This window comes from Ctenocephalides felis, unplaced genomic scaffold (genome assembly GCF_003426905.1).
Source record: "Ctenocephalides felis isolate EL2017-DRISC unplaced genomic scaffold, ASM342690v1 CF-g0.4_SCAFFOLD_00884, whole genome shotgun sequence".
In the NCBI taxonomy this organism is placed as follows: domain Eukaryota; kingdom Metazoa; phylum Arthropoda; class Insecta; order Siphonaptera; family Pulicidae; genus Ctenocephalides; species Ctenocephalides felis.
Window position 1 is genome coordinate 3,176 of NW_020537038.1, and position 24,806 is coordinate 27,981.

General features: G+C 33.1%; 1 protein-coding gene and 1 non-coding gene across 2 annotated transcripts; both read right to left on the reverse strand.

Annotated features, from left to right (window-relative positions):
- Positions 1 to 1,024: 1,024 nt before the first annotated feature.
- On the reverse strand, positions 1,025 to 1,684 carry LOC113365318. Its single transcript, XM_026606898.1, has one exon. The coding sequence runs from the start codon at positions 1,682 to 1,684 to the stop codon at positions 1,025 to 1,027; it is 660 nt and encodes a 219-aa protein (XP_026462683.1).
- A 2,710-nt stretch (positions 1,685 to 4,394) lies between these two features.
- Positions 4,395 to 4,549, reverse strand: LOC113365319. Its single transcript, XR_003366211.1, has one exon. It is a non-coding gene; the product is annotated as a 5.8S ribosomal RNA (ribosomal RNA).
- Between the last annotated feature and the right edge of the window lie 20,257 nt (positions 4,550 to 24,806).

Consider the following 24,806-nt stretch of genomic DNA (forward strand, 5'->3'; position numbering starts at 1 on the left):
TGGGGTTTTATTGGTGCTTTGGATAGCTTTTCAATAATGCTCTGTAACTTCTCTTTCAGGTCGCACAAACGCACCTTCCGGAGTAAAAGATACACCTAGATAGGTCCATATTTCTACCCTGGAGAGAGCAGGTAAATCACGACCACCACACCTGAACTTAATGCTCTTATCAATAATCGATTTCTTTGCGTGTGGCACATTTCTGATGGTAATAGAGAATGACTTGGCGTTGTTAACTATAAGGCCACACTTTGATAGAAAGTCGTCAGCGTGGTCAAGCAGTACTTGAAGACCTTTTTGAGACGATGCCACAAGGACAATATCGTCCGCAAAGGCTAAGATATTTAGCGTCATTCCCTCCATCATAACCCCGATCTCAGGTGGGGCACTTTCAATAAGTCTGTTAATAATAAGATTGAACAAAACTGGTGACAAAGGGTCTCCTTGTTTCACACCGCTCCTCGGACTAATGGGATCCGAGTACCAGTTTTCATACCGGAGTCTTGTCCAGCTGTTCGTATAGGTATTATTAATGTAATCCACACATCTATCAGGTAGGTTGTAAAATTTTAAGGTATCAATTAGTGCCTTATGTGATACCGAATCAAACGCTTTTGCGACGTCGATTGAAGCAATAAATACAGGTTTAAATTTTTGCCTGTGATACTTTAGTAAATAATCAAGTGCGAATATGTTATGTGCACATCCATCGATCGGCTGGAAAGCTGTTTGTCTATTATCAATTTTATTGGACTCTGTCATTCGTTTAGCTAGTATCTTATGGAAATGCCTTGTAATCACTGATGAGACCGTAATCGGTCTGAAGTCACCGGGATTCTCAGCATTATCCTTTTTGGGAATCAGCGTAGTGTAAGATTCCAGTAGTTGTTCGGGGATGTTTCCCATGAACAAGAATATGTTATACAGGTTTACCAAGGTGTTTGTTGGTATCGATCTTAAAAGGCTAGCTGATATCCCGTCCGGTCTGGGCGCTGAATTGTTGGCCGGGTAGCTCTTAATTATTTCATTTGGGATTATAGGCTTCCATATGTGCGAGAGATCTTGGGTTCTCGCTTTTTCCGACCCGGGCGATAGCGTAGAATCTCCGGTCATAACGTTGGTCCAGAATTGTGTCTGTTGAAGGTTTGTTAGAGACAACTTTGTTATCTAGAATAAATTGGACACACTTCGTTGGGTTTCTCGCCCAATGTAGTTGAGTAATTTTGTATTGGTGCCTCCTAAGTTCTCTCTTATTTTGTCTTTTAGGGTGCTTTCCTCTTTTTGTGCTTTTGATGTGATTTGGTGGTGATTTGTTCTTCTGAGGATAGATTGACTTAAGATAGTCAGCAACTCTTACTTTTAGATCGCTTAGCGTTATTGCGCTAACTGAGTGGCAGATATTCGTCAGAATTTTATCATTAAATTTTTCTACTGTATTTGAGACTGCCTGTGACAGTGCCTCTAATAGTGCGTTACCGGTGGTATCTGTAGTAACCGGAGAACAAGGCTCGGTGTTATTTTGGTTTGACATCATATTAACGAAATCAGTAACCTGCCTTTTATACTTCGGTGATCTCCTTTGGCCTTTAATGGCCAAGAGAGATCGACCGGGTGTAACAGACAGAAGGGCTTTGTTTATATGGGAAGATCCCTTAATCACTAAAGCTGCTTCTTCCTTAGCCATGAGCGCTTGTTCCTCTTCCGTCCATCTGGCTTTCTTTGGCAGCAAGATAGATCGGCGGGGGGCCTAGACACGGGACCGAGCTCGGATCTAAGTCACAAGGACAATTTAACCTCGCCCTGGCCCGGCACATCGGCCTACGCCCGCTTCCCAACCAAGCCCGGCACGCCCCGATCCTCAGAGCCAATCCTTATCCCGAAGTTACGGATCCAATTTGCCGACTTCCCTTACCTACATTTATCTATCGACTAGAGGCTCTTCACCTTGGAGACCTGCTGCGGATATGGGTACGAACCGGCGCGACACCTACCGTGGCCCTCTCCTGGATTTTCAAGTTCCGAGGGGAAGATACGGACACCGCCGCAACTGCGGTGCTCTTCGCGTTCCAAACCTTATCTCCCTTCTAGAGGATTCCAGGGAACTCGAACGCTCATACAGAAAAGAAAACTCTTCCCGTATTTCCCGACGGCGTCTCCAGGTCATTTTGGGTTACCCCGACGAACTCTCTTGCGAGGGCCCGACTTGTAAACGGTTCCGCTGCCGGGTTCCGGAATAGGAACCGGATTCCCTTTCGCCCGATGGGTGTGAAATTTTATTCAAAATAAAATACACCGACATCAACATAGGATTTCTCCTGGGCCTCGCTGGAGTATTTGCTACTACCACCAAGATCTGCACCGATGGCGGCTCCAGGCAGGCTTACGCCCAAACCCTTCTGCGCACACCACCGCGACCCTCCTACTCACCAGGGCGTCAAAACAAACTATTATGAACGTTTCTCATGCCTTGGCGGCCGAGTACAGGCACGACGCTTCATCGCCATCCATTTTCAGGGCTAGTTGCTTCGGCAGGTGAGTTGTTACACTCTCCTTAGCGGATTCCAACTTCCATGGCCACCGTCCTGCTGTCTTAAGCAACCAACGCCTTTCATGGCATCCCATTAGCGTCGTTTAGGCGCCTTAACTCGGCGTTTGGTTTATCCCACAGCGCCAGTTCTGCTTACCAAAAATGGCCCACTAGGCACTATGATCCAAATCTCCAAATATTCAAGCAAGCCAGAGATCTCACCCATTTAAAGTTTGAGAATAGGTTGAGGTCGTTTCGGCCCCAAGGCCTCTAATCATTCGCTTTACCGGATGAGACTCGCTCATCGAATGCCAGTTATCCTGAGGGAAACTTCGGAGGGAACCAGCTACTAGATGGTTCGATTAGTCTTTTGACCCTATACCCAGTTCCGACGATCGATTTGCACGTCAGAATCGCTACGGTCCTCCATCAGGGTTTCCCCTGACTTCGACCTGACCGGGCATAGTTCACCATCTTTCGGGTCCTAGCGTGTACGCTCTGAGTGCGTCTCTTCTCGCAATGAGAGTGAGACGCCTCGGGATTGCAAGCACGCATCCGTAGATGCGGTTCGTCATCCCTCAGTTTACTTAAGCAAACCTTTACGTTCATTGCGCCTTTAGGTTTTGTATTTCCCAATGACTGGCGCACATGCTAGACTCCTTGGTCCGTGTTTCAAGACGGGTCCTGAAAGTACCCAAAGCAATAGCATCGCTGACCGGTAATATTGTCCGTTCGAGAACACGGTAGCTAACAGCTCGAGGCGGCATCGATGCTGGACTAGGTCCGACGGCCAATAACCGTCCGTGCTTGCAACCGGCCGAACGCTTAAAAGCGACCCTATACCATATCATTTATACCGTCTGGCAGTCGGGCGGAGCACGCGGGGTCTGGCGCGAATAAATTCGTGACAGGATACCGCCGCGGTCGTAGATCGACACCAAACGGGTCGCGACGTCCTACTGAGAGAGAAGTGCATGCCAAGGCCGCCTGACACATAAACCAACGGCGTATCGCGGGACGAATCCCGGTCAATCGCACGCCACTAAATGGAAGACAACGATAACATTGAATCTCTCCTTTCGATCTTTCGGGTTTCTCAGGTTTACCCCTGAACGGTTTCACGTACTCTTGAACTAGCTCTTCAAAGTTCTTTTCAACTTTCCCTCACGGTACTTGTTTGCTATCGGTCTCGTGGTCATATTTAGCCTTAGATGGAGTTTACCACCCACTTAGAGCTGCACTCTCAAGCAACTCGACTCTGAGGAGAGATCCTCTCGATACGCGCAACGGTCGCTACGGGCCTGGCACCCTCTATGGGTAAATGGCCCCATTCAAGATGGACTTGAACTCGCCGCAACGCACCGAGATAATCGGATCCTCCCTAACACTACATTTCCCAGCGTCCGTCTCCGGCCGCGGGATTTAGTGCTGGGCTCTTCCCTGTTCGCTCGCCGCTACTAAGGAAATCCTAGTTAGTTTCTTTTCCACCGCTTAGTAATATGCTTAAATTCAGCGGGTAATCTCATCTGCTCTGAGGTCGTATTATGATTATGATGTGCTCGCAAACGTTAGTAAGCAAACGCACACAAAATCGACGAGGAACCTTTGAATCGTCCAAATTTGCCGGAACGAAACCGCATTTCGAAGAGTTCGGGTTTCCGGTTATCGGGAGGGTCGCAAGAATATAAAATCTCTAGGACACACAACCCGCCGTAATCCCACAGAACGTCAACGAACGGAAATGTCCGATGTTGCAAAGTGGACTGGCTCACACGTTGAGTGAATTATTTAAGAGCACGCATATACGCGAAACTCCATAATTCGCCGGCAAGCCGTTTAAAGCAAGCGGCATACTGGTAATGTTATACGACTCTCAGCCAGAGGTGGTCCGGGAACAGTATCCGAGGACCGCAATGTGCGTTCGAAATGTCAATGTTCATGTATCCTGCAGTTCACATGTCGACGCGCAATTAGCTGCGTTCTTCATCGACACACGAGCCAAGTGATCCACCGTTCAGGGTGATTTTATATATATTTATACATGTTTAGATCGTGATTCCCTCGAAATCGTTCAAGATAACTCGGGCGATTCTGAAACTAGTATGATTATTATGGTTACAATTAGTACACCGTAAAGCTTTCGCGTTTCTGTATGCCAAAATATTCAGTAACTTTTGAAACGTCGAGAAATGCAAAAATTTTCATTTTCGATTTTTTTGCGATTACTATAACTTGCCCTACGGGAAGTTAAAAACTTTAGTTTACATGGAAGACATTATAATTTACGGTAAATAAAACGCTTGACGAACACAATAATAAACTAACAGAAGTATTCGAAAAATTGAGACAGCATAATTTAAAAATACAACCTGAAAAATGTCATTTTTTGAAACATGAAATAGCATATTTAGGTCACATTATTAGCTCTAACGGAGTTTCTCCCGATCCACAAAAAATCGCCGCAGTAAAAAATTTTTCTTCTCCTACTAACCAGAAAGAAATTAAAATATTTTTAGGCTTATCTAACTATCGCAAATTTATTAAAAATTACTCGCAAATTGCATTACCTTTAACAGAATTATTGAAAAAAGACGTAAAATTTGTTTGGACTGATAAGTGCGAGAAGGCTTTTAACGAATTAAAAAATAGGCTAATCAATTCCCCTTTACTACAATATCCTGATTTTGACAGAGAGTTTTCTTTAACTACAGACGCCAGCGGTTTTGCATTAGGCGCAATCTTATCGCAAAAAGTTGATGGAAAGGATTTGCCTATTGCGTACGCATCTCGGACTTTACATTCATCCGAAAAGAACAATTCCACATTAGATAAAGAATTGCTAGCCATAGTCTGGAGTATAAATCATTTTCGACCTTATTTATATGGCAAACCCTTTAAATTATATACAGATCACATGCCTCTCATCTACCTTTTTATAGAGGAATACGAATTTGAAATAATTTATAAATCAGGAAAATCTAACACCAATGCCGATAGCTTATCTAGATCTTTCTTCGATTTACAAAAACTAGCCTTAGATACTACTAATAATGATATTTCTGCCAATGCAGTTCAAATGTCACTTTTGACATTTTGTCCGCGTAGATCAAGAAATTAACTTTGAAAATTTTTTAAATACCATTTATTTATTTATTTATTTATACAGCACAATTGTACAATTATAGATATCAATGGTACATAACTAAAATTAATAGATAACATACTATATTAAATGAAATATAATTTACAAAAAACAAATGTTCACTTAAAATCTTATTCTAATTTTCACAGAATAGATTACTGAAAATTATAATTTAAATACTCATCAATAGAGTAAAAAACTTGCTCTTTAAAAAATGTGTTGAGTAGTTTATAAAATTTCTTATTATCAACTTCTCTAATACCTAGTGGCAGCTTATTGTAAAGCATTATGCCCAGACCATCTAAGGTATTAAATGTAGAGGCAAATTTCAAAGTGGGACCTTTTACAAGTTTATGTCTTGTGTCATGATAAATACATTCGGGATTTGGGCTTAAATTAAACAGGTTACCATTATTTTTTATAAAACAGAGGGTGATTAGGAGAAAAATGCATGGAACAGGTAGAATCTTGTGCTCATGGAAAAAAGGTCGACAAGATGTAGTGGACGAAAGGGAAAACATAACTCTGATTGCTTTTTTCTGTAATTGAAAAACTGATGTTAGTAACGGTGAAAACCCCCAAAATTGAATGCCGTAAATTACATTAGAATAAAAATATGAGTAATAAATAGTGAAAAGGCTCTCCTTGCTTACTTTCATTTTTAAATTACGAAGCATAAAGCAGGTTTTTGATAATTTAGGATTCAGAGTGTTAATAATGTGATGATCCCATTTCATATTGTTACTAATATTTATACCAAGAAATTTTGTATTATTCAAAAACTCATAAGTGTTATTATTAAAGATGTACGGGGAAATATCTCGACAAATTTTATTATTATTATTAAAAGAAATTAATTTCGTTTTGTTATTATTCAATACAAGATTATTATTTTGAAACCAATTGGAAACTGAGAGCATGACATTATTGAGTTTTTTTAATAGTTGTTCGTGAGTTTTTGCTTTAATGACTAAACATGTATCATCTGCAAATAAGATGAAGTCACACAGATTAGTACACTGGGGCAGGTCATTTATATAAATAAGGAAAAGAAGTGGTCCTAGCACAGACCCTTGTGGAACCCCCATCTTTAAATCCATATTGTTAGAAACAAATGTTACCCCGTTTCGATTTAAATGAACACATTGTGATCTGTCATTAAGATACGACTTGACCAAGCAATGTGCCTTTCCTCTGATACCATATCGTTCTAATTTATTAAGCAAAATTTCGTGAGAAATGCAGTCAAAGGCCTTGGACAAGTCACAAAATACCGCCACACAATAACTGTTATTTTCAAAGGATTCAATAATACCGCGTGTGAGGTCAAAAAGAGCATGGGACGTTGAATGTCCTTTGCGAAACCCATGTTGATTTTGGTAGAATATTTTGTGCTTATTGAAAAAATATAAAAATCTTTTAAACAGAATTTTTTCGAAAACTTTGTTAAGTGAGTTAAGTAGGGAAATGGGTCTGTAATTATTTATTAAATCACGTTTACCTTTTTTAAAAAGGGGGCGAATTTTTGATATCTTAAGGTGCTGTGGGTAGACCCCATCACAAATTAATTTATTAATACCTAATAAGAATGGCTCAGCGAAATTTGAATGAAATTCTTTCAATATAAAACTGGGAATTTCATCAGGGCCTGAGCTAAAATTACTTTTAAGGCTAAGAAATGCTTCTGAAATTTCATCTAGAGTTACCGCAAAAAGATAAATAGTGTCAGACGATCCTGTAAAAATTAGAGAAGGTACACTAATGACGCGAATGTTATTTACATTTGTAAGTACTGACGTAATAATAGTTGCTTCATTTACGAAAAAATTATTAAACTCGTTAACTATGGTTTGGGGTTCATAAATCTTTACATCATTAATAGTAAGAAAATCAATTTGTTGATCATGCTTGCCAATATCGATTTCAGATTTAATCAGTGACCATATAGTTTTTGGTTTATTGCCAGAACATTTTATCAAACTATCGTTGTATTTAATTTTGGCTAAATCAACTACGCTATTAAAAATATCTTTATATTTTAAAAAATATTCAATAAAACCGATATCACTATTATATTTATATAGTATTTCAAGCAGTTTCAGTTTTTTAAAAGAAATTAAGATGCCTTTTGTTTGCCAAAAACATGGATTAACTGCCCTGTTATTGTTACATGATGACTTTATATATGGAAATGCAATATTAAATTTATTGTAGAGAATAGATATAAAATTGTTAAAACTTGAAATACCATCACAAGCAGTTGTTACAGAATTCCATCTTTCCTTATTAAGTAAATGTAAAAATATAATTTTATTTGAATTACTAAATCGTCTGATATATTTATATTGTTTAGGTATAATGTCACGGTGTTGTGGTATACTAAGAAAAATGCCGAAATGATCAGATAAAGTTGTGTTTAATATAGAAGAATTAACTGATGATGAACATTAGTTCATCAGTTATAATTAAAAATAATATCCAAGAATCAAATGAAAAATTTTTAACTTCTGTTGCAAACAAAGAAAATGCCTTATTATTTGTAATAAAAAATTAACCATCCGATGAAAAATTAAACTATTACTTAGATTTCTTTCAGCATACGAACTTTAACGAATATCTCGATAAATATAAAAAGCATCAATATTTCACCATGAATTTTGGTCAAAAGCTTGTTTTTTATTCAATTGTAAATAATATGAACTCTCAACCTTCTCTCGAAGACTTTTTCCATTGCTTATATAACTTAAGAACATATTTAATTCAACAAAATCTAAAATTAATTGCTATTCCTTCTCCTATTCAATTTAAAAGTTTTTGTCACATTTCCTCAGAAAATTTAAGAATGTTGATACGCTATATTTTCAAAAACACTGATATACAAGTTAAAATTTACCATGATAAATTTATGGAGGCTCGGTCCATATTGTAGAAATACCAATTGTAGTCATAATAAATTTTATAAAATATTATTTATATTTCGTTTATTTTATATATGATTAATATCCACGACACTATGTGTTGTCATACTGATCATTAATAAAACGTTATTGGTATTTTCTTATTTATAATTGAAAAGAAAGGTTTCAAGAATTATACATTTTGGCAATACGATCTGACACTTGAATTTATTTTTGTTTTTTTCCGTGCTGTTACTATATGGGCCTATCTGTCCAGTAGACATGTGATGCGTGTTGACGAGCCGCGATGCGTGTTGACAACCCGCTATATCACTCCGCCCTAATGAAAAAGATTGTTTCGTATCTCTGACTGCCATTCTTGAACTTCCTTGTAAATTTCTTTTGGTTGAGATTGTGTGATAAATTTTATTTGTTTGTGGCCGTGGCCGTTTTGAATGCCGTGTTGGCTTGTTGAGTTTGTTGATTACTTACGTGGCCCTTCGCTGGTGAGTTAGCGGTTGAGTGTATGTGGCCCATTGCTGGTTATATATGGCGGTTGCCAAATTGGTTTGATGTTCCCTGTCTGTTGCCATGGTGCTTATAATCGACTTATTTACCAGGATAATAAGTGATTTATTGAGCACGTGTTGTTGTTTATCTTGAAGTGCTCTCTCGTGGTCGGAGTCTCAATTGTATGCTTAGAATGCGAGTTATGGCAGTTGTGAGCCATTTATAATAATTATTTATATTTTTAAAAATTCTTTTCTTGATTGTTCTTGAGACTTCAATTTATTTTGTTACTTCTAAAAATGACTTGATCTTCTTACCTTCTTGCGAAATGTGTGTTACTTGTTCACTCTCGGGGTCACCAAAATATGCAGGCTCGGTCCATATTGTAGAAATACCAATTGTAGTCATAATAAATTTTATAAAATATTATTTATATTTCGTTTATTTTATATATGATTAATATCCACGACACTATGTGTTGTCATATTTATCGTTAATAAAATGTGATTGGTATTTTCTTATTTATAATTGAAAAGAAAGGTTTCAAGAATTATACATTTTGGCAATACGATCTGACACTTGAATTTCCTTTTGTTTTTCTCAGTGCTGTCACTATATGGGCCAATCTGTCCAGTAACGTGTGATGCGTGTTGACGAGCCGCGATGCGTGTTGACAACCCGCTATAAATTAATTGACGATTTAACCACAGAGGAAATAAATAAAATTTTAGAACAATTTCATAAATCTCAACTAACGGGAGGACATTTTGGACATAAAAAAACATTTAATAGAATTAGAAATATCTATAAGTGGCCGAAAATGCGGAAACAAATAAAAGAGTACGTCAACAAATGCACGGAATGCCAAAAAAATATAATATCTAGATTAACTAAACAACCCTTAGTAATTACAACTACCGCTAGAGAACCGTTTGAAAAAGTTTGCATTGACATATGTGGTCCATATCCAATTTCTGAGTCGGAAAATAAATACCTCTTAACATACATTTGCGATCTCACTAAATTTGCGGGCGCAATACCAATTCCTCATCAAGAGAGCGCAACGGTTGCAGAGGCAGTTGTATCAGAAATTGTTTTAAAGTTCGGTCTTCCGAAAGAAATATTGTCCGATCAGGCATCTACGTTACCCAGCAACTTATTTAAAGATGTTTGCAAATTATTAAAAATAAAAAAAATAACAACTTCTCCATATAGGCCAGAGTCAAATGGCTCATGCGAGAGGATACATAGGGATTATGTACAAAATTTAAGAACATATATTAATAAAACTCAAACCGATTGGGATAGGTGCATTAAGTATGCCGTTTTTATTCATAACACCACTATTCATGACGCAATCAACTACACGCCTTTCGAATTGCTATTTGGTAGAAAAATAGAGTTACCTTTGTCTTTAACAAAATCTAACAATTATCAATATAATTACGACACTTATGCTCATGAATTGAAATCCAGATTGCTACATGCTAACAAACTTGCTCGTGAAAATTTAATACATAGTAAGGAACAAACTAAATTACATTATGATCAAAATTTAAATCCGCAAACTTTCGAAGTTGATGATTTTGTTCTTCTAAGAGACGAAACTCCATATCCGCGGAGGTGTAAAAAACTTTTATCATTATGGAAAGGGCCTTTTAAAATTTTAAATTCCGATAATATTAATAGTACAATTTTAGTTCATAATAAGCCGGTACAAGTTCATAACAATAAACTGAAAAAATTTACAGAAAATGATTAAAAGACCCCTGATTTTTGCAATCTTTATCAAACAGTCAAAATAAAATAATTGAAGTAATCATAGGACAAGTGCATCAATAATAAAAATCATAGGATAGTAATGTTAGTCGAGTTAGTTTATAATGAAGTGTAAATAGCAATATGTTAAGTTTAAATTTCATAAATTATTTAATAAAATTTTTAAATCTTTGATATGTTAACCCTTATATTATTGTAAATGTTTATAATATTTTAATAAGTATTTTGTATTCTAAAGTGGTAAAATTAATTTTTCTTTGCCGAGGACGGCTTTATTTTTGCAAGGGAGGTGTTAAGAACTATTATGTATTTATTATAATATTTTATGTTTAACACATTTTCATTAAAATGTTGGTACCATTTATATAAAACTTTTATAAATCGACCCTTATCCGACAATAAGGGTCGAATCAGGTAAAAACTGATTATTATGGAGCGGGAGTTAGTTATGTTTGAACCGCCAACAAGTACAGATTAAAATTATCAACACCCAATAATGTAAGTTACAATTTAAAATAAAATCTATAAATCTTAAAAAGTGTTTGTTTTTACATATCAAGAAGAGAACCCATAATTAATATCTCTTCAGTATAAATAATATAAAAATGTTGCTTTGATCAAAATTTTATAAAAAAAATGCCTAACTTCAGGCAAGTATTAAACAATAAGGACAATTTTAGGTTATGTTTTTAGTTTTTGGTAAATATTGCAAAATTTTTGAAAGAATTGATATATGTTTAGTTATATTTATGGAAAGTAGATAAAATTTAGTTAAAATTAGTAAAATAATATACAGTAGTCGCTATTATAAAAATAATTTTAAAAAAAATCTAAAATTAGGACTTATATTAAATATTATATTTGTTTATGGCTGTTTTTTAGTTTTTAACAAATTTCTCTAAATTTTTATAAAAGTTAGTAATGTTTATTTGTATTTTTGAAAATCTAATAAAATTTGGCTTAATATAGGTGAATTTTATTATTTTATAGGTTAATTTTGTACGTTTTTATTAAGTTTTTTATACTTCAAATTTACATATATGTTTGCAAATAAAAATTTGAAAATATTTGTCAAAAAACAAACAAATGTCCTCGGGCTATTTGTTAAAGTATAGCCAAAGTATTGGGATTAATTTCACTTATTTTTAATATAACAATATAATTTTGATGTTTAACAAAGTTATAGCGAATTTTCATGCCTTTCTAATAATATATAATAATATAAATTTATTTAAACAAAATTTTAAGATATTTTATAAAAACTGGAAAAATGGCCCTTCCTTTCATATGCTCTTCACGGTTTACTCTAAGTATAATTTATTTTTAATTACGTTAACATTAAAGTTTGTCTAAATATTTTAGCTATATCTAATATAGTAACATAACATTATTATATCACTAGATTTTACCAAATTTTATTAAGATTTTTATACTATTTATTAACTTCCCGTAGGGTAAGTTATTGTAATGGGCCGAAAATCGGAATTGAAAATTTTAACATTTCTCGACGTTTTGAAGGTTTCTGAACGTTTTGGCATACCTCAGAAAAAATGGATGTGTGTGTGTGTGTATGTGTGTGTGTGTATGTATGTATGTATGGATACAAATTTCCAGTCACGTTTTAGGGCGCACGGATCAACCGATTTGAATGGTTCAAAAAACATTCGATTCCTATTGATAGGGAAAAGAGCTGATTAGTTTTTGGCAAAGGCAGGTCCAGCCGTTTCGGAGATACGGAGCAAAGAGTGCAGAAAATAAAAATCGAATTTTTGAGAGAACGGAGTATCCGATTTGAATGATCTAAAAAACATTCAATTAGTAATGATTGGGAGAAGTGTTTATTAGTTTTTGGCAAAGGCAGGCCCAGCCATTTAGAAGATACGGAGCTAAATTTGTAAAAAATGGCAGTTTTTGAGAGAACTAAGCGTCCGATTTAAATGATTCAAAGAACTTTCTGCTTGTCTTAACAAAATAATTGATTTTAGGGAAAAAAAATTCCTACTTTTTTTTTTATTTTTTTTTTTTTAGTTTTTTGTATATCGAAAATATTTCAGATTTTATTTTTAATTCTGACTATAGTTCTAATAAACTTTACAATTAATTTCAACTCTGCAATTCGGTTTATATAATTCTTATAAATATTAGACAGTGTTACAATATTTATAATAATCTATTTGAAAACATTCAGTATTCCTCGAACATTTCGTTACGGTACGGGAAGTTCAAGCAATTTGCCTTAAGGCACGATGCCATAATTGCCTCAAGACAGAATTCCACTTACAGCTAGTTAAAATTATATTTAACCCAATAACACAATATTTGAATAACGCCATGTGATGTAAAATTTTATCATATTTCCAATTATATATAACAACATATATGTATCCAAGCATAAACTTTGTGAAATTTTCAAAAATATAAAAAAATTCCTGAAATTCATGAATTATTCAAAATTGTTTTACCAATTGATGGATTTTTTAAAATTACTTTTATTCAAACAACACAATATTGAACAACACCACCTTATACAGAATTTCATCAGCTTTTCAATCCAAAAATCATTTTTAAAAAAAACTTTATCATTTAATTCAAAAACTAAAAACTTAAATATTTCTCACAGTATTTTTCGAAATGTTTTCTAAACATGTTTATTAGTCGATGTCGCGAGCCAATAAATTCGAGTAGTTTACGACCTTTAATGAAAAAACCTTATTATTTCCTTTGAAAAAAATCAAAACACTTTCCACTTGAGTCTTTTTACATAAATATACAATTAAAAATGGAAATGGAACATATAGATAATATAAATATGAACTGAGATAATAAATATACAGACTGGTGGAGACATCTTAGAATTGATTATAATAATAATATAAATAATTAGGAGAATTGTTTTTGGAATGATAATATATAGATGTGGGTGGGTGCAAAATTTTATTGGGTTTTTAGTGGTATATAATATTATATGTGTTGTTGAACAAAGTTTTAAGGTATTTTGCAAAAACTGAAAAAATGTCCTTTGGACCCAATATGTGGACTGCAGAATTAACCACAAACTTTGAGTATTTGTTTCAATTATTTTCAATATAGCAACATGTTGTTGTTGTGCATGATGTTGTAGATAATTTTATTATCTTTTCATTAATGTATAATAGTATATATGCCTTCTAACAAAGTTTTCAAATATTTTGCAAATACTGAAAAAATGTCCTTTGGTTCTCTTACGTGGACTGTAGAATTAACGTCAAAGTTTAAGTATTTTTTAAAATTATTTTTAATATAGCAAAATGCTGTTGTTGTTGCATGATGTTGTTGCATGATTATCTTTTCACTGATATATAACAATATATATGTCTTCTAATAAAGTTTAAGGATATTTTGCAAAAACTGATAAAATGTCCTGTAGTTGCTTCTAATGCATCACATGTACTTTAAAAGCCAATACTATAAAACTTCCTAATACTATGCTTAGTTACAAAAACTATTCCACAATCTACAGCCAAAATTTTGCAAAAACGCACAACAAAAAAAAAACTAGCTGTAAGTGGAATTCTGTCTTGAGGCAATTATGGCATCGTGCCTTTAGGCAAATTGCTGAAACTTCCCATACCGTAACAAAATGTTCGAAAAATTTTGAATGTTTTCAAATAGATTATTATAAATATTGTAACATTGTCTAATATTTATAAGAATTATATAAACTGAATTGCAGAGTTGAAATTATTTGAAAAGTATATTAGAACTATAGTTAGAATTAAAAATAAAATCTGAAATATTTTCGATATACAAAAAAACTAAAAAAAAAAAAAAAAATGGAACAAAATTTTTTATTCCAAAATCAATTATTTTGTTAAGACAAGCAGAAAGTTCTTTGAATCATTTAAATCGGACGCTTAGTTCTCTCAAGAAATGCCATTTTTTACATATTTAGCTCTGTATCTTCGAAATGGCTGGGCCTGCCTTTGCCAAAAACTAATAAACACTTCTCCCAATCATTACTAATTGAATGTTTTTTAGATCATTCAAATCGGATACTCCGTTCTCTCAAAAATTCGATTTTTATTTTCTGCACTCTTTGCTCCGTATCTCCGAAACGGCTGGACCTGCCTTTGCCAAAAACTAATCAGCTCTTTTCCCTATCAATAGGAATCGAATGTTTTTTGAACCATTCAAATCGGTTGATCCGTGCGCCCTAAAACGTGACTGGAAATTTATATCCATACATACATACATACACACACACACACATACACACACACACACACATCCATTTTTTCTGAGGTATGCCAAAACGTTCAGAAACCTTCAAAACGTCGAGAAATGTTAAAATTTTCAATTCCGATTTTCGGCCCATTACAATAACTTACCCTACGGGAAGTTAATAAAATAAATGAGTAGAAAATATTATCAGAAATACATATTACATCAACTGAAATTTTAAAATTCGAAATAAAAAAACTGCTCTTTTAGATAACTTTTCGTTTTCGATTTCGAAAACAGTATTTGTATTGAAAATACAGATAATGTTGTATGACACAAAATATACTTGAAATATACTAGAAAGAAAAATGTTAATTCAATTTAGATATAAAACTGAGCATAAACAATATTCAAAACGCAATATCGATTTCGATTTCTAAGAAAGAGGTCATCCATCAACGAGACTACTATTGTCATTGATAATCAAACTATTATATATTATATAATATATAACTATTATATAATATATATTTATATATATTATATCACTCGATGATTTGGTATGTAAATTTTCGTTATAATGAAATAATAAATAAATACGATCCTATCAATCATAGGAAGATATACAATACAGAGAATTATAACGTGTAGATTGTATATTTTGTTTAAAACTCATTGATAACGAATTAAATATGAGAATAATGCATGAGGACGCCTAATAATTTTTATTAAATTAAACGTATTTTTTTAATAAAAATTTAAAAAATACCACTTTCATAAATTTAATTATTACATAACCTTCCATTAACAATTTCTTTTTTTTACTGTAATCTTTATGAAAACTTATGTTTTAAACAACACCCCTGGTTAGTAACAGTATTGAAAAGTATTCATTTTCTCGGAAATCCAATCCGTTTCAATACCTTTTGGACGATTTTTTTTAACGAAGATGGAGATATTTGTCATCTAGCTTCTTCTTGAAGAAACAATAGTTAACTCTACTCCTATTCAAAATTAAATAAAAATAAAATGTCAACTTCCATAAGCTACTTAGTAAATAAAATCTTTTGTTACTGCTTTCAGTTGCGTAAAAGTGTCTATTCCGAAGAATTTTCTATTCCGCCTCTGAAAATTGATCGAAAACAAAATTTCCCTGGCAAATGGTTCAGAATCTGAACAAAAGTTTTTTTTATAGTACTAATCTATTAAAGTAGGTACCGTTACCGCTATCAAAAATTTAAATTTAAGCAGGGCCCAATTGTGTATCATAAATTGTTGGAATCGTATCTTCAAAATAGACGGTTTAAAGTTAAAGTGAATATGGAAACTTCATCAGCCTGCTTGGTTGAAGCAGGAGTCCCTCAAGGAAGTGTACTGGGTCCATATCTATACCTGCTCTATACTAGCGATTTTCCTACAGATGAAAATTTAATAACTGCAACATTTGCCGATGATATTGCTATTCTATCTTCCGATCCTGATCCAGTTGTTGCATCGAGAAGGCTCCAGAGTCATCTAAGAGTCATTGAAAAATGGACTAGCAAATGGCGTATAAAAATTAATGATAATAAATCAACTCATGTAATATTCACACTCAACAAATCTTCTTGCCCAGCAGTTCAATTTCATGATAAGACAATTCCAGTTAAACACTCAACAAAATATCTCGGGATGATATTAGATAGCAAACTAACCTGGAAGCAACATATACTATCAAAAATAGCTCTAGTGAAAAATAGAGCTCAAGAACTCTATTGGCTCTTAGGTAACAAATCAAAATTGCCTATTGAAAACAAACTATTAATATATAAAACAATAATAAAGCCAATATGGACCTATGGTGTGGAATTATGGGGATGTGCAAGAAAATCCCACATTGATGCAATCCAACGAGCACAATCAAAAATTTTGAGGCAGATCGTGAACGCACCATGGTATGTCAGCAATAAAACCATTCATGACGACTTGAAAATACCATTTGTGAAAGATGTTATTACCAGTACCAGTCATCGCCATTTCGAGAAGTTAGAATCACATCGTAATGACATAGTTAAACATCTACTTCAAGAACCCCGATTTAGGAGGCTCAAAAGAAAAGTCCCAATTGATTTAAAGTTTGATCAATAAAGACCAGACCTAGCCTTTATTACCTCAGCCAGATTAGCTGACCACTCGATGGAGTGGCAGCTATTGAAATCTTTAAAATTCAGCCAATTTATTATGTGTGTGTGTATGACTGTGTGTGAGTATGTTTACTGTGTGAGTGAGTTTATACATAAGCATAATAGCTTATAGAATTTTTGTAAATTCTGATCGCTATTAAATAAAGTATATAAAAAAAAAAGCAGGGCCCAACGAGCGTAAGCAGAAATTGATGAAAAATCTAAAGCAAAACAATGGTTTATATAAAATTAAATAACTTGAACGTAGTTATCGAGCGGCATTGAAGTTCAACTTGTAAGCTAATGCTTTAAGAGAATTTATTTCTGCTGCAAAATATTTGAAAAATGGTATGTACTTCACGAATACGATGACATTCAAAATTAAAACTAAAAAGAAAATACGTAAAAACTTTTGGACAGAAATGTCTACTAGACTTGTCACTATTGTTCCTAGAGGCAGAAACTTTAGAAAATCTAAAGATCACTTAATAATTCAGTTTTTCGAAAAAAGATAAGGTGAGAATATTTTTATCTGAAATCATTTATGAAAAATTCAGAAAATTATAGAAAATTAGATAGATAAATAATTATAATGATAAATAACTATTTTTCAAATATCATGTATTTTTATATTTTGTGATAAAAAATTTCTTCTTAAGGGGGCCCCCAACAAGTTTTGATAAGAGGCCCCGCGAAGGCGTGCTACGTCCCTGATATTGAGAAAAGAGTTCTTCACGTGTTTGTTTTTTATCTTAAAAGTTGACAACGTTTAAGTTATTATATACACAATGATAGATTCTTTCATTTATTTTTGATATCATATTATATAAACTAAAGATTTTCAAATGCAGATCGATCGCAGCCATTTATCTCATAAAAGATAAAACACAATTCGCTGAATGACGGCGACTCCTTTGCTTTTAACTAATTAAATATTCGGTCGAATGTAAGTTCGATGCAAGCCTGGCTGAATAATTAACTCCGACTTTGAACTTAAAAAATATAAAATATAAGTTTCAAGTGAATTTATGTACAATGTAAAAATGTATTTCTGAGTCCACGGTTTCTCGGGCCGGGGCCCCCTTAGGTCGGGGGCCCGTGGCATTTTGCCACCCACGCCACCCTATAGTTACGCCACTGCACATGAGTGATACAACAACCCCACAATTATAGTTCAAAATATTGTAACATGGTCTAATATTTATAAGAATTATATAAACTGAATTGCGAAGTTAAAATTATTTGTTTAAAATATATTAGAACTTTAGTCAGAATTAAAAATAAAATCTGATTTATTTTCGATATATAAAAAATTTTTTTTTGAAAGAAAAAAGTTGAAACAAAAATTTTTTTTTTCCAAAATCAATTATTTTGTTAAGACAATCAGAAAGTTCTTTGAATCATTTAAATCGGACGCTTAGTTCTCTCAAAAACTGCCATTTTTTGCACATTTAGCTCCGTATTTTCAAAATGGCTGGGCCTGCCTTTGCCAAAATCTGACAATCACTTGTCCCAATCATTACTAATTGAATGTTTTTTAGAACATTCAAATCAGATGCTCCGTTCTCTCAAAAACTCGATTTCTATTTTCGGCACTCTTTGCTCTTTATCTCCGTAATTGCTGGGCCTGCCTTTGCCAAAAATTAATCAGCTCATCTCCCTATCAATAAGAATCGAATGTTTTTCGAACGATTCAAATCGGTTGATCCGTGCGCCCGAATTGGTTGATGCGTGACTGGAAATTTGTATCCATACATACATACACACACACACACATCCACTTTTTCTGAGGTATGCCAAAATGTTCAGAAACCTTCAGAACATCAAGAAATGTAAAAATTTTCAATTTCGATTTTCCACCCATTACAATAACTTACCCTACGGGAAGTTAATTAGGGTTACAAATTATTCTCACCATCATTAATAGTATTATGATTACAAGGATTCCAGACAAATGTAAAGAAGAGTTTTTACAATTTTTGTTAAAATTATATATAAATGTGGATAAGAAAACCTTTTTTTTTTCATTATTAAAATGTGATGTAAAACTGCTAGGTGTGAATGGCATATTGCCTTAAGGCAAGTTACTAAAACTTCTCGGTATGTGTAACATAAAGCATTTTGTACGAAATCACAGTATATAAACGCCAAATCAAACTGGTTTATTCTATTTCACATAATTAAAATTTTTGTGTCAGAATGCATAAGATAGTTCATTAGAAGGATCAGTAGTAGGGAATGCAATACCGATAGAAAATTTCAAAACCGGTACTTCGGTAATTTTTCATTTTAAAACCGGAATACCGGTAAATTACCGGTATTTTTATTATCTTAAACAAAAGTAAACAAAATTGAAAGTTACTAGTACAAATATAAAAAAATGTATATACAACTACAACTATATTCAACTAAACAATAAAAACAATAAAATAAAACAATAAGTTTATTTTTTTAAATAATAATTGAACAAAATTATATCCAATTTAATTAATTCATTATCACTATCTAGTATATTGAGTACTTTTCACCAAAAACAAACTTATGAGTAAGAAAGACCAAAAACTCACAAAAGATCATATTACATTATTATAATAAACTGTTTTGTCTGTATCCGATGTGTTAAATTAGCACAATCTCCAAAAATAATTTTTCTACATTAATTTAAGATCGGATTGAGTATTGTTATTTAAAACAATAATGTGATGGTTCTATAGTATTTTCAAACTTCGAAACGTTTTTGAAAAATAATTTTTTATAATTGTAATAAGAAGCAAAAATATTTAGTAATTATCATAATTATTACGAATAAAGTTAGAAAAAAATAAAGATTACGCAGAGGTAATCTGTATGATATAAAATATTGTTACGAATGTGTGGGTGAGGACCCACACACGGATGTAAAATAACACATTACTACCCCTCTCCCTATATGCGTGTAAACCATGTCCCTGATGAGGAATGTGTCCGCAGGCTGAGGTGGTTGTCTGCTTTTAACAGTCAAAAAAGTCGATCGTATGCCCTCAGGGGTGTCGGGTCGAAAGATACCGTTCTTAAGTATAAGTCGAAGGGATGAGCGCGGGGCAGTGCGCGCAATGTTTTATCAAATTAATGTTGGTGATAATGTAAGTTAAAATAATGTTATGGGGGGCAGCGTATCGGAAGCTGCCCCAAACCGAAGAAAGACTTGGTGTAATTATGAAATGTGATTAGTGTGATGCGTGTATGGACATGTGATGGACACTGGTTGCGCCGTGGTTAAAGATAAGTCTAGAATAAGTTGCATGTTAGAATAAGAAATGTTTTAGATTAAGGGATTGTTATGTTTAAATATAGGTTTGTTAATTAAGTAACAAACAAACGCCTTTTCATTAGTAGTATTTAAAGTAATCAGTTTCTTACAGGATCGCGACGTCACGGTAAGGGTGTAGAAAGACCGCGAATGTAACAACAATAGTAAATTAGGGCATGAATCAAGGGTAGTAAATAATAAATAAAAGGGTTTTACAATAAATAAAAAGGAGATTCGTGACAAAATGGTGGACTAGCGTCGGGTACTACTTTTCGTTGGTTCAACGATCAGATGATTAAATTAGCATAAATAATTTTGGTAATCATTCTGGTCCACCATCGACGGTAGTACTTACGATCTCGGTAATATAATTTTATTGTTAGTTAATTCGCGGTTATTTTTTCTTTTGTTTAAGTTTACAGTAGTGTCGAGTTATTTTTATTTATCGATTTTGGTGTTTGATTGTTCACGGAGATTCGGCATTTCTTGATTACGCGTTATTATTAAATTGGTATTTATGTAATTCGTTGAACTCTTGGTTATCATAGTTGAGTGTACAGAAGATTGTTGGAACACTTAAAATTATGAAAACATAGTGCAATTTGAAATAATGTTTAGCGGTATATATAAATTGAAATGTTGTTGTGTGATCAAAGGGGTTTTCTATGTATTTTGGGGTTATTGTAAACGTAATTTGCGAAATTGGTTGGCGCGAAAATGAATAATCAAGTAGTTCAAGTAATTGTTAGAATTTTGATTTTTGGATTTTGAAGATTTATTTAATTTGTAAAATTTAAAAGTTGTTTTATAATAATTTTGAAATGCTGAATCTATTTATGGTATTTGTATTTTTGTTCGTTAATGTTTCTTTTTGTTCAGTCGCGCGGTTTGTTTTATTTCGATTTTTTGGGAAAGGCTTTTGTTCGTGTACTATTAGATACGTGTTTCCTAGGTTAATTATAGTTACCATAATTTTAAATTAAGATTATTAGAATATAAATTTTAAATTCGAAATTATTATAATTAGTGTATAGAAAAATGTTGTTCTATACAGATTTAGAATCTTTTTTATTACGAACATTATTAGGATTGTTTAGCGTATTCTGTTATTCATAATCATTTTCGTAAACACCAATACATAAAATAATTTGTTTTTTTTTATATAAAATTTATGATGATTGCCAGATACATTAAGTTATGTTATACAGTTAAGTTTTGTTTCATGGAAATCGTTCTTGTGAGTAGAGTTTATTTTTTTTTTATATATATAGTCGTAAATATTTTAAAGAAAGTTATTTTAAAATATCATATTGCAAGGGTAAGATATCGTTGAAGTCATTTTCTCTTAGAATTCGATTTCAAATCACAGACATTTAAGTGACGCAGCAAGATAATATTTATGTCTTTTTTTTTGTGTAAACATTTCATCCCTACGTTTTTAAGACGCCACAACGCGGGTGGCTAGTATATGTGAGTTCGAAAATGTCCAGACATCGTTCTCGTGTTGCAAACTGCTGGTCCCTATATGTCAACGCAAGGCTAAAAGCTTTTTTTTTCCGTTGCATAGATAGTTTTAAGTGTAATGTAAAAAATATTTTAAAATTAGGGAAGATGTCTTTGTATATATATATGTTTTTTTTTTGTTGAGTCAGGGATTTACAATTATTTTCGAATACATGTGGCTGTTTTTAAATTACGAGCGAATTTCTTTTTCAGTTTAGTTTTGTTTGCGCTATTGCGTTAGAGTATTTTTATTATGATTTGTTTTATCTCAAAATTTAGAGCAGTTTTGAGAATTGCGGAGTTATTCGCATCCGTGCATATGAGGTGCCGAATATTTGTTTGGGAATGCGTCGAAAGCAACGGCTTACAGGGATTTGAATTGTGGCAAATTTTTGTTAGGTCGATCACCACCGCCTGGATAGCTTGTATATAATTCAGTGCGAAAGCTCTTGGTGACACCGATTTTCGATATGCATTTGAATTGATCAGGATGTCTTTGGTGATTTTCAATTAGAGCGGACTTAGTCACCCCGATCTAATTGTAATCAGTCGAGCCCACTGACATCAAGGTCGATACGGCTCATACTGCCAATAGTGAAATGGGATTAGAAATTTAATTTTTATATTTGATAGTTTTTTTTTTATGGTTGTCACTGTTAAAAAATACTTTGATGCTGTTTTTATTATTAATTTGTTTTTTGAATTATTGTTGAATTGTTTGTGTTTAGTACTTAATGATTGATATTTAGTTTTCGCGGTAGAAAAGATGGATAAAGGAAACGTCGAATAAATTTTATTGTCTTCAGTTAAAAAATCATAGGTTTCTCGTCCCTTTCATTCAACCGGTTATGTTATTTTACAATTATTCCATTAGCGCAACAAGACGGCAGTCACATGTTTAGTCAAATATAGATAAGATAGATAGGAATAAAGGATTAAGGATAATAATAATTCAGTAAGATCATAATCGCAAAATAGGAGATAATTAATAGATACGTAGTAATACTTAGTTAGATAAATTTGCGAGCGCGTCCGGTCCATGTGAGACGGAACTATTATTCGGCAAAAGGGGCGTGTACAACACGTAAGGGAAGACGAATGCAATGCGACAAAGGGACAAATAGAAATGCAAGTAGGACTAGAGGGAGGTATAAGAAATGCAAAAAGCCTAATAAGCGAAAAGGAAGAATGCATAAGTCGCTAGGATTTACGAAAAAGATAGGCAAAAGTAGGAGAAAGTAGATGAAAAACAATAATGGCGAGTTACCGTATAACTAACACATAGATCAAATAGTTAGATTGTATACTAATTGTTTTTTTTTTTTTGTTCAATGCTCGATTCGGTTTACAAACGTTTTATAATAACTGTAAGATTAGTTTTGATATAATTGTTATTTATTACTCCTGTTGCTTCTTTGTTTTTCACGAGATTTATTATATAAAAGTAATTACTTGTTTATAAACTGTTTGTTTTTTTTCTCCTTTATACAATTAATGCACGCCCCGATATAATAGAGTTAAGAATAGTAATAATATAGAATAGAGTTCAGAATAGTAAGAATATATAGGTAAAAAAAAAGGTAGTAAATGCATAGGTAGCAAATTGTATGATCAAGATGGATTACAAAATAAAGTGAAAAAAAGGGCAAGTTACACAATAGCTCATAAATTAAGGACTTTTGAATAATTTGATAATTTGTTAAAATTTAAAATATTTGGTTGTGTCGGTTTACAGATATTAAATAAAAATGCGTATGATTTTATTTTGTCGTTGTTTCTTTATTATCCTTTCTATTTATTACACCTGCTTTTCTTCTCGCAAGTAAATTCATCATTGAAAAAGTAACATTTATAAATTCGTTTTTGCAATGCATGCGCGATCAGACAAGTTATAATAAGAATACATTTTTGTTAGAGACAGATAAATGCGGTTTGATAATTAGAAAATTTATCCGTTTAATAATTTAGATAATAGTGGCAAAAAAGTAGTTTGCTTAGAAAAATGAGAAGAAAACTACGAATAGGATTTTGAGTAAAGAAATTTATGAATAATTAGAAGATAGAGATAGAATAGGGCGGTTTAACAGCAAGTGTAGAGACGTTGGTTTGTACTTTGGTGTTTCTTTTCCATCACTCAGAGAGCACTGGGCGATACTTTATAACCGTTGAGAATAATGTTGGGATAAAATGATGTTGGGGAAAAGATTTTGAGAAAAAAAAAGATGTCCTTGTGAGGAATTCAAGGAAATAAAGGAAATAATTCGCGTATGAAGGAATACGACGCGAAAAGAGAAAATTGGGGGTTAATAGATGATTATTAACATAAATAAGAATAGATGAATATTTTGATTTGGTTGTGAAAGTGGTTGTTTAGTTCAGTCGGGAATTGAGAAATTGTGAGTAAGTATGCATATTTTTATCAATGTCAGCTGGCCAGCTAAGTATAAGAGATAAGTGTATTTTGATTTTTCCCTCGTTTTAAATGAAAATGTTTTAGGTTTTAATGCAAGATTTGAGTGAATGTAAATTTTAAAATGATTGTTGTTTTGTGTTTGATATAATGTATGTGGGTTATACTCGGGGTGTTTAGAAAAAGTAAATTGAGAATAGAATTGGGTTTTGCAATTTTTTGGAAAATTTGGGGTTTTACGGTTTTGGGGAAAGATCGCCCGGGCTGGTGTTTTGTTGTTGTGATATGGTTATTGATTATGGATTTGATTTTGATCTCACAGCATGGGGATATGGTTTTGGGCTGTGGGAGCACCCCCAGCGAGGGTTCTGGTGCTCTGAGTGAGAC